General features: G+C 42.2%; 1 protein-coding gene across 1 annotated transcript in view; it reads right to left on the reverse strand.

Moving 5' to 3' along the window:
- Positions 1-8,099: 8,099 nt before the first annotated feature.
- Positions 8,100-11,965, reverse strand: part of REG4 (regenerating family member 4) — a 10,221-nt gene continuing 6,355 nt past the window's right edge. Inside the window, 1 exon segment of the mRNA XM_007472282.1 lies at positions 8,100-8,167. Within this exon segment, the coding sequence (XP_007472344.1) occupies positions 8,100-8,167 (68 nt within the window).

The raw sequence follows: 11,965 nt of genomic DNA on the forward strand, positions 1-11,965 counted from the left end.
TCAATAAAGAGTTTAAAAAATGGTCCCCATCAAAAAAAATCTTAAAAAAAAATGACCAGCAGTGTTTTACACTGTCCTGTTTAAGCCTTAGCTTCTCATGGGAATTGTCCCCGATGCTGTCGAGACTTGGGTCCCATATTCTGCCTCATGTGTCACTCTGACTTCTGTTTGTTGAAAGTAACTCTGCCAGACATACCCGCATATGACATCTCGATCCCTGTCTGTGACTGTATCACGGGAAGCTGTGCTGACCAGTTCTGCTGTCTCTGCTGTTTGTGACCACACACGCAGCTCTATGCCAGCAGTAGCATCGCTGGGAACAGATCCCAGCCACCCTGAGCAAACAATGCTGTACCTTCACTGCGGTGCTGCTCTTGGCTCAGTGGTCAGCCTCTGCAGACCTGACTGTAGACTGTGTTCCTAAGGCTGGGCCAGAGAAAGAAGTATTGAATGTGTTTAATCTGCAGCATAGCGTTTGACAGCATGGACTTTGGAGTCAGACACACCTGAGTTTGAATCCTGGCTCTACCACTTACTATCAAGGGCAGATAGCTTGCCATCTCAGAGACCATTTCTGTAAGGTGGTAGGTTTTTGTTTTGAGGATTCGATGAGTTATATGTAAATAGCCAGGAAAGGATCTTTGAGTCATTCTGTTAGTATGTTATAAGAAACCTCCAAACGTTTTTTCCAAAGTGGCAGCATCATTTTGCATTCCCACAACAATCTTTGAGGGTTATGGTTGCTGTGCATCCTCACCAACACTTGGTATTAACAGTCTTTTAAATTTTAGCCATTCTAGTAGATGTGTAGTGGTATCACGTTTGGTTTTGTCGTTGCTGTGTTTTGGATTTTTAAAAACAGCTTTCTTGAGATATAATTCACATACCTTGTAGTTCATACATTTAAAGTGTACAATTCAGTGGTCTGGGCATATTACATCACTACATTTTTTGGCAAAATACATATAGCATAAAATTGGCCATTTTAATAATTTAAAAATTCGCAATTCAGTGGCATTATTATATCTACAGTGTTGCACAATTATCACCACTGTCTCCAAAACTTTTTCATTACCCCAAAGAGAGCCTATGTAACCATTAGGCAATAAATCCCTATTCCCTTGACTCCCTAGGCTCTGGTAACCTCTAACCTACTTTCTATCTTTAAGAATTTCCTTATTCTGATATTTCATGTAAGTGGAATCATATAATATTTGTCCTTTTGTGGCTGACTTACTTTGCTTAGTTTTCAGGTTTCATCCATGTTGTAGCATGTACCAAAACTTCATCACTTTTTATGGCTGAATAATATTCCACTATATGTATATAAAATTTTTTTTACCCATTCATCTGTTGATGGACACTTTGGTTGTTTCCACATTTTGGCTATAGTGAACAATGCCGCAATAAACGTCAGTGTACGAGCATCTGTTCAAGTCTCTGTTTTTTGTTCTTTTGGGTTTATACCTAGGAGCAGAATTTCTGGGTCATTTGATAATTCTATGCTTAGCTTTTTGAGGAATTGCCAAACTGTTTTCCATAGAAGTTGCACCATTTTACATTCTAACCAGTAATGTACAATTTTCCACATCCTCACCAACACTTTTTTGTGTTTTTTTAGGTCATAGCCAGTCTAGTAGGTGTGAGGTAGTATCTTGTTGTGGTTTGATTTGCACTTATTTAATGATTAATTGTATTGAATATATTCTCATGTACTTACTGACCATTGTGACCATTGTGTATTACTTTGGGGAAATGTCTGAGTCCTTTGCCCATTTTTTCAGTTGGGTTATTTGTCTTTTTGTTGCTGAGTTGTAAGAGTTCTTTTGTATATTCTGGAAATTAAACCCTTATCATATATACGATTTGTAAATATTGTCTCATATTATGTAGGATTTTTTTCACTTTCTTGAAATGTTTGATGCACAAAAGTTCTTAATTTTGGTGAAGTCTAATTAATCATTTTTTTCTTTTGTTGCTTGTGCTTTTGATGTCATATCTAAGAATCCACTGTCAAATCCAAGGACATGAGGATTTATGCCATATTTTCTTCTAAGGGTTTTATGGTTTAGCTTTTAAATTTAGGTCATTCATACATTTTGAGTTTATTTTTGTTTGGTGTGAGGTAGGGGTCCAACTGAATTCTTTTCCCTGTGGAAATCCACTTGTCCCAACACCATCTATTGAAGATACTGTCTTTTCTCTATTGAATGGTCTTGGCACTCTTGTTAAAATAAATTGACCATAGATGTATGGGTTTATCTCTGAATTCTCAATTCTATTCTACTGGTTTAATGTTTGTCTCTATGGCAATGCCATACTGTCTTGATTACTGTAGCTTTGCAGAAGTTTTGAAATTGCAGAGTGTGAATACTCTAACTTTGCTCTTCTTTTTCAAGATTGTTTTGGCGAATCAGGGCCCCTTGCAATTTCATGTGAATTTGAGTGTTGGCTTTTCTATTTCTGCAGAAAACACTGTTGGAATTTTGATAGGAATTACATTGAATCTATAGATTGCTTTGGGTAGTATTGACATCTTAACAATATTAAATCTTCATATCCATGAACACGGGATGCCTTTCCATTTATTTAGATCTTTTTTTCACTTCTTTCAGCAATGGTTTTTAGTTTTCAGTGTACATATTCTTCATCTCCTTAGTGAAATGTATTCCCAAGTATTTTATTCTTTTAGCTGTTATTTAAGGTGGAATTGCTTTCTTAATCTCCTTAATCTCCCTTTTGGATTGTTCATTGTTTATTTGGATTGTGTATGAAAACAGGTGATTTTTGCATGTTGATTTGGTACCCTGAAGCTTTTCTGAATTTGCTTATTCGCTCTAATAACTTTCTAATAGCTTTCCATATATAGAATCATGAACAGAGATAGTTTTACTTCTTCCTTTCCAGTTTGGATGCTTTATATTTCTTTTTCTTGTCTAACTCATCCAGATAGAATTTCTTACAACGTTGAATATTGCGAAAGCAGGAATTCTTGTCTCATGCCTGATTTTGGAGGAAATTCACCATTGAGTATGATGTTAGCTGTAGGTTTTTCAAAAAAGCCTTTTATCATGTTGCAGAAGTTTCTTTTTCATCCTAGTTCCTGAGATTTTTTTATTATGAAAGGGCAATGGACTTTGTCAAATGTTTTTCCTTCGTCAATTGAGATCACCATTTGGGTTTTTTCCTTCATTCTGTCAGAGTGATGTATTACATTGATTTTCTTGTGTTGAATCACATTTATATTCCTGGGATAATCACATTTGGTTTTAATTTACAGAGTTCTAATGACTAGTAATGTTGAATATCTATTTATGTGCTTTCAGCCATCTGTATATCTTCTTTGGTGAAGTGTCTGTTCACATCTTTTGCTCATTTAAAAATACTGAGTTGTTTGTCTTATTGATTTGCAAGTCTTTTCTCAGATATATGTTATACAAATATTTTATTCCAGTCTGTGGCATGTTTTTTAGCTTTTTAATAGTATTTTTTAAGGACAAAATTTGAACATTTGAAGTACAATTTATAATTTTTTTCTTTTACTGTTTTTGTTTTCTGTGTCCTAAGACATTTTACCCAAGATCACAGAGATTTTAACCTATATTCAATCTTAAAATAAATGGCTTCTGGCTTAGTCTTCATGTTCTCAGATTACTCTCCTCTGTTTTTATTCATGCAGTGACTACAGACTTCACATATAGTAATTCTGATGGAAATGTGTATTGAATTTTAAAATTAATACTTGGTATGTGCCTTCTTCACTATCCTGTGTCTGTACAGTCATCCCTCAGTATCCACGGGTATTGGTTCCAGGATCCCCACCCCTACCCCCAGATATGAAAATCTGTGGATGCTCAAGTTCTTTATATAAAATGGTGTATTATTTGCATATAACCTACGCACATCCTCCCCGTATACTTTAAATCCTCTCTAGATTATTTATAACACCTAATACAATGCAAATGCTATGTAAATAATTGGTGGTGCATGGCAAATTTGAGTTTTGCTTTTTGGAACTTTCTGGATATTTTTTCAAATATTTTTAATCCGTGGTTGGTTGAATCCACAGATGTGGAACTTGCAGATACTGAAGGCCAACTGTACTGCCTCCTATGTGGTCATGCACATGCCAGGCAGACCCATAACACAGAGTTTTCTGGGACCCAAGGTTTCTCCCAGATGGCTGTCCTCCCGTGTTCCAGCAGAGGATGTTAGTTTCTGTCATGGTAGTCAAGAATAGCTCACGTGACTTTCATAGAGGACAACTATATTTGTTAATATTTATTCCAGGCCCCATCCTAAACTCTTTACACATTTTAACTAGTTTGATCCTCAAACCCCACAGAAAGTAAACGACGGCTCAGAGACTCCAGGCTCCATCTAATACAGCCAGTTTGAGGCAGTCAGTCAGATCCAGAGCGGCTTAATTCCAAAGCCTTTGCTCTTCCCACTATAAAAACTACCATAGGCTGTGGCTGGAGTCTTATATAAGTGAGCACATTTTGGGAAACGACATGGACCTGATTTTTCTTCTTCTTACATCAGATGCATCTCCAGATGCATTGAAGTTCAGACATCTGATTCTGAAGTCCTGCCGTGGGGTCTCAGGACAGAGTTTTCCACAGGGTGGCCCTTAGCCCCCAGGTAGAGAACCACCTTTCCTGCGCTCAGCCCACATGTGTCAGCAGGGCCACATAGATGAGGGCAGTGTAGCTTGTGCACTGCACAAAGGTATATGGCTAAGGGGGCAAGTGTGGGTTAGAATCCGGCCTGCTTTGGTCCTGCGGGTCCATGGGGCAGTGTCTTCCCAGAGGGGCATCATCCTTTTATAATCTCTACAAAGGCACCATATCTGCTAGCAGTGGCCCTGTCCTTTAGGTGAAGCTGACTAAACCCCTGGGCTCTAGAGAAGTTACATGTAATATAACTTAGCTAAGTTAATCATCACATTCTATCCTCCTGGCCATAGTGATTGGTTGAGGAATGAGCACATAACTCATGCAGGAGACTCTTGGCCAGTGAGGCTTGGTTTGGAGGCTTTTGTTTGAGGGCTGTGGTTCTCTCCTGATAAGGTGAGGACTGGAGCTGCTGCAGCCATCTTGCAACCAGGTGGAGCTTGATAATGAAGTTAATTCCCAGAAAAGGTCAAAAAACATCAAGAGAGGGGCTTCCCTGGTGGCGCAGTGGTTGAGAGTCCGCCTGCCGATGCAGGGGACGTGGGTTCGTGCCCTGGTCCGGGAGGATCCCACATGCTACGGAGCGGCTGGGCCCGTGAGCCATGGCTGCTGAGCCTGTGCTCCGCAACGGGAGAGGCCACAACAGTGAGAAGCCCGCATATCACAAAAAAAATAAAAAATAAAAAATAAAACATCGAGAGAAAACCTTATCCTGGTGACATTGTTGAACCTTTGGTAAGTTATGCCTGAAGCCCAAATCTACTTATGGACTGTGGAATAACATAAACCAATAAATTCTCTTTTTTGCTTGAGACAGTCTGGCTGTCAGTTGTGACCAGAAGCACACTAACTATTCCATACACACCCGCACACATGCCTGCTCCCTATACCACGTTCTGGCTTTATATTTTCATCATAGCACCTGTCGCTATCTCATAGTACTTTATTTACATATTTAGTTAATTGTTTTCCTACATCCACTCCTCACCCCTGCTGAAGTGTATGCTCTAAATGGCAAGGAATTTTATCTTCTTTGTTCACTGATGGATTCCCAGTTCCTGAAATGAGTTCTTAGCACATAGCATGCATTCAATAATATTTTGTTGAATGATATACCCCTACTCAGTGAATTATTAAGGATTACTAAAATTCCAGATGCATAAATGAAAATCAGCACAGTTCTAGAGTTGACCAAGGACCATATCAGCCTTCTAATGAGACAATGGGAAGGTAATAAAGCTTGCACTATGCACGTGTACATGCAGATTGTTGGCATTTCAGCAATTTCAGGGAGGGGGCTTAGTTATTGTTACATCACCAAGATTGTTTTCAGTTGGTGAGGCTTTTCAATTGGAATTCTAAGTACATTTAAAATACTTTTAATGTATTTATAGAATGACTGTTAGGTTTTACTTTTTGTTTTGTGTCGGTGTATCTGCTGTTTTTTACTTTTTGGATTTTTATTTTGTTCATCTCTACTTCTTTACTATCATGATGTATTATTTTTCCTTTGGAAAGTGTAACTGAATTAGGGGAGATAGGTGAGCCATGGTGTCACATGGACTGGAGCTGCTGCAGCCATCTTGCAACCAGGTGGGGCTTGATAATGAAGTTAATTCCCAGAAAAGGTCAAAAAACATCAAGAGAGGGGCTTCCCTGGTGGCGCAGTGGTTGAGAGTCCGCCTGCCATAGTCAGAAAAAAACTGAGAACCTCTACCTTTTTGGGGGATTGTCATCTACATTTCATTTACATCCTTTCACTTCTTACAGGTAATACCACAGAATCTGGCACTTAATCTAATAAGGTTTACATGGCTCCTGTCAGTCTGGTAGTCCCCGTTTATTTACCATCTCCATCATAGAATCTGATACTTTTGTTTGATTCTCTGACAGTGATTTGCCCCAGAGCCCTCCTGGGAGTTGGTGGTTGCTTTTTGTGAACCTAACTGTATCCTTCGTAAGAATGACCCTTTTTCATCTGCCTGTCACCTTGTCTGAACTCTCAACTGTTAAGAGATTTGTCCTTCGGGTTAACAAGCTATTTAACACTTCGCGGGAGCAATGCATTAGTTCTGATGTTTTTCTTTGACAACCAAAATGGTGACAAGGTTGTGATGTGAGGAAGGAAGAAGAAAGGAAAGACAGAAGAAAGCGGAGGTGGGTAGGGCCAATGCTCTGTTTCATTTCCCCTCTCTTCGTTCAGCCGGCGCTCGGTAGCTAGTCTTAGGCTGCCTAGGCGATAGGGGATCATCTTCAGGTTGGGGTATAAGATTTTGTGTTTACTAGTCAGCAGTGCCATGTGGGTGAAGTGAGTGGCCATCTGCATAGCCTGGACTGCACGGCCAAGCCACATGTCCTCTCCTCTCTGGCGACGTTTTCTGCTAAGAAAAGGGCATGGGATCACACCAAAGCCATGTTTTCTGTAATTGTCAAGTCCATATTGTTTTTTGTCTTACATTGCCAAGTAGATTCCTGACCTAGGGAGGAAAAAACTGACCTCCTCGGTATTGGAGCCACCACCTCATAAAGAATCACAAACCTCGGAAGGCAAAGAGACTCGAGCAAGACCACGTGAGCTGTCAGCAGCAGGAGAGAAAAGAGCACCTGAGGCCAGGCCAGGTGCACTGCACCTGCTGTGCCTGTCATCTCCCCTCAGGAGCTGCAGAGCTTACAATGAAATAAACTGCCACCCTCTCAAGCCTGCTTCGAGGTTGGCCAGGCATGTCATCTCCATCTCTCCTTTATCACACCAGGGCTGCAGCTGGGGAGGAGCTCTTCTAAGGGGGGGTGGGAGGCAGAGACTGGAAGGAAGGAAATGGAGAAACACTTGGGTGTGTTTTCTGAGTCGTATTTCACCTTTTCACTCTCATCGCTACTGAAGTGCAACAGAGCAGCCTTCTATGCACACAACCATCTGTTAAAAGGTGGCCCTGGAATTTACGGTCCACATCACCCTAGTAGAGACTCTGCTGGTAAATATTCCCCATGGCAAATGGAACAATAAGCAGGTGGCTGAGGAGAATGAGGGCAATAGAGAGAGGGCAGAGGGATGTGGAAGCAGAAGAGGGCTAGAGGCTCTTTCCTGAGTTTCTTTCTCCGGTCATCAAACCTTTATCCTCGATGGCCAAAGACCTGGCTCTTTCATCAGTGGGAGATGCATACCCCTCGACTGCTGAGGGCAGCTAGAGGTGGGGAAGAGAGTACCATGGAAAGGGGTTATGGGGTGAACATTTAGAGCTAGAAGACACTGTCATACCAATGTTGACGTCCCTGTCCCTGAGCTTAAAAGTGTCAGTGCAGTAAGGGCCTCATCAGTCTTAGCTGCTATGTATACTCTCCGAGACAACGATCAGATTGCCAGCATGGCAGAGAAGGAAGAGGAAAGGGGCTTGAGCAAGGGTTGGCAGGATCTTGATTCTTTCTCTATGGTCGGTACTTGCATAGGAAGTGTTGGAGCTTGCTGCATTCTTTGCTGTTTCAAGTCAAAAAACCTATAAGAAAATAAACAGACCTTTAAATCTGTCTGATTGTGTATTGAGCTTATCAGTGACCTCGGGGTGTTTTGCTCGGACCCATGGATAAGGTACATAATTTTACTGGTCAGCTTGCCTAGGATGTGGTGCCCAGTTGTTTGGTCAAACACTGGTCTACGTTTGGGTGTGAAGGTATTTTTCTTTTTAGATGTGATGAGCATTTAAATCAGCAGACTTTGCGTAAAGCGGATTACCCTCCATAATGTAGTAACCATCCAATCAGTGAAGGCCTTAAGAGAAAAGACTGAGATCCACGGAAAAGAGGGAGGAATTCTGCCTTCAGGCTACCCTCAGCCTCAAGACTGCAGCATCAACTCACAGGAACGTCCAGCCTGCTGACCTGCTCTGTGCACCTCAGATTTGCCAGCCCCACAATCGCGTGAACCAATTCCTTAAGATAAATCAATCTCTCTCTCTCCCCCTTCTATTTCTCTGGAGAATCCTGACTAAAAGAGGTACTAACTTTGCTAATGGAAAGAAAAATAATTTAAATGTCACACACAATTGCAGACACTCTACACCAGCACTGCTTTTGAGGGAAGGCACGGCTTGACATAAACCAACCGAAAACAAGAGGCTCTTTCATGTTTGAAACAGGATGCTGTAAGGAACAGACGGTGATCTCTCCTGACGTCCACAGCTGAGGAGCTACAAAGATCCCATCTGAAGTTCAAAGAATTGGAAGCTGCTGAAGCCAGCCGTGTCCCATCTGGCCACTCATTTATAAAGAAGGACTGAGAGGAAGGACTTTTGAAGGACTGAAGTATTTTTGAAGAGAGGTCCAATTATTTCCCTTCCAGAAACCAAGCTCCACAGAATCACTTGTCATTCTGGGGCGTCTGCCATACAGTGATGAGTTGTACCCCAGCTGGATGTCTGCCTGGCTCTGACTTGCAGATCTGGCCCTGACACCAGTACCAGTGTGTGTCAGGTCACTGGGATGACAGCCCTGAGAGAGAGGGCATGGGGGCACAGCCAGACAAGGCGGGGTGAGGCACGCCCCCTCATGTGCCTGGTTCTCAGGAGGTACAGAGTATGGGTCCTGCTCATTATTGCAGCCATGGGCCCCAGAGCGGGGCCACAGAGTGTAAATGAGATGGAGATACAAGCATTCTGGGCACTGTCATGGTGTGGGGCAAAGAACATGGCACGAGGCATCAAACAACCAAGGGTTAGCAAGCCCCCCTGTGGGCACTAATTTAGGGAGGTGTCTCTTTTCACTCTCTTCCTCCATTCCTCAACACCAGAGGGGCAAGTGCAGGGATGCACTCTCCCCTCCAGGCCACGAGAGCCACGAGCCAAGCTTGCACCGTGATAAGCCCTTGACCTACATTACGATGATTAGTAGTATTATTTTTTCTCCTTTACAGAGTGGCATCTGAGGCACAGAGAATTAAAAAATCTGGTCAAGGTCACACAGCTGAGAGCAGGAGCTGGACTCCTAACCCCAGGCATTCAGAATGCAGAGCCCAGGGTTGTTGTTGTTTTTTTTTTTTTTTCTTTTGCGGTACACGGGCCTCTCACTGTTGTGGCCTCTCTCGTTGCGGAGCACAGGCTCTGGACGCGCAGGCTCAGCGGCCATGGCTCACGGGCCCAGCCGCTCTGCGGCATGTGGGATCTTCCCAGACCAGGGCATGAACCCGTGTCCCCTGCATCGGCAGGCGGACTCTCAACCACTGCGCCACCAGCGAAGCCCCAAGCCCAGGGGTTTGACCTAAACTATATTGAATATGAAATTTATTTTTCAGTCATAGAACCCTAGTTATCATTATTCAATATCTCAAGGTGGACCAACAGGTAAGTCAGGAGGCACCATGAAATACAATTTTCCAGAGGGTCAGAGTCTTTCTAAATAGATAGAAAAAAGGAACAAGGCCAGTCACACAGAGAGGCACACACACAGGATGTGAGTGTGAGGCCTAAAAAAACCTTGTGAATCTTAGAAAAACAATTTAGCCACTGAGTTGGTGAGGCTAAATCTGTTATACAAATATAAAGTGACATTGACGAGGCTGAGGGAATGTCCTTTTACATTCTACCTTCACCAGTTTCTAATCCTTGCTTCATTCCTTGTACTTTTCTGCCATAAGAGCCTGTATTCTGAGAGTGGAGAGCTGCTCTGGGCGAAAGGGAAGGGTAGTGTCCAATGGCCTGGCATTCTCAGGTGGACGTCTGGCTTCTGAGCCCCACACAGGAAACTTCATTGTTGGGAAATTTGCTGATGTAAACACGGACTGACAGGGGAAAGATTTTTGTTTGAGAACTTTGTCCAAGTGAAATCTTAGGATCATGGGAGGGACTTTGGAAGGCATCTGGTCCATTGCTTCCCTGAAGCTTGGTCTGGCATCCAGCCCTAGAGACTCTCATGTTGTCGGTCTGAAGCAATCCCTGGAATTCATATTTTTAAAATGTTCCTCAGTTGACTCTCATGTGCTGTGAACCTCTTTTAACACTTTTAACGCTGCAACTACAACAACAACTACAATGTCCGCTTTTGCTTGGTTAACTCTAGTGACGGGTTTCTCACTACTTCCTGGGGTAGCCCATTATGTTTTCGGACAGGGCTGATTGTTCAAAATATTTTTCCTTAGTTTGGATAGAAATCCACATTTTGGTAGCTTCTACCTATTGGTCTTGGTGTGTTCCTTCCATCTGAGATGAATTATTCCTTTAACAGCAGCAGCTGTAGTCTCTGAAAGACTGTGGAAAGTCCTTCCTTGGTCTGTGATATGACCCACTTACCTCTGAGTGGTAACTTAACTCTTTGCCTCAGAGTTTGTCTCCACATGGCCATCATTCATCCTTTGCTGTCAGAAAGTTTTCTCACTCTTTTGTGCATATAAGCTTTATTCCTCAGACAACAGTAAACCCTGTTCCACGTCCCTTTCCACCTGAGCCCCAGTATCTGAGTCCTCAGTCTGGGCTGTGCCCCTGACCCACTCCCTGGCTAGTGGGGGAGTCTTAGTGACACTATGATAACTTTTTAAACCCACTGGGATGTTCTCTTTCATATCAAGTGTGCTTTTTATCTTTGACATTCTGTTTTCTTTTCATATCACTTATTAGCTGTGGTTCTCAAATAGGAGTGATTTTGTCCGCCTAGGGGACATTTAGCAAAGTCTGAAGACACTTTTTGTTGTAACAACCTGTGTCTGTGTGGATGCTACTGGCATCTGCTGGTTAGTGACTAGGGTATGCTCAACCTACAATGCAGAGGACAGGCCCCAAGACAAAGCATTATCCACCCCCAAATGTCATTTGTACCAAGGCTGAAATCCCTAGCTTATTAGCATTAAAAAAGCAAAAACTTAAAAAAAACAAAACAAAACAAAAGCAAAGAATGAAGCCAGGCAAGAGAAATGAGGAGGCTGCAGTGATTGTATGCAGCCTGCAGCTGAGGTTCTGGGCGCTGCATCCTCAGAGAAACAAATGAGGAAATAACCCAGGCAAAGGTGAGGTTTCCAGGGCTCACGCGGAACCCTAACTATAAAGAAGCCAGATAGGAGTCACATATATTTGCTCCCTGTAGCCTGGTTTTCCCCAAATGTGACATATTTCCCCCTCATGGTATGTAACAGAATTTTAAGATAAACATATTTAAGAAAAAAAGTGAATGTAATTATTTTGCTGCATAGGAGTAATTAACACAAGCATTGTAAATCAGCCACACTTCAATTTAAAAATGAGTTATTAAAAATCAAAAAAAAAGAAAGAAAAAAGTGAGTGGATTTAAAGAATATATTGATAACTGAACCG

Source organism: Lipotes vexillifer, unplaced genomic scaffold (genome assembly GCF_000442215.2).
Source record: "Lipotes vexillifer unplaced genomic scaffold, Lipotes_vexillifer_v1.1 scaffold511, whole genome shotgun sequence".
Taxonomy (NCBI): domain Eukaryota; kingdom Metazoa; phylum Chordata; class Mammalia; order Artiodactyla; family Lipotidae; genus Lipotes; species Lipotes vexillifer.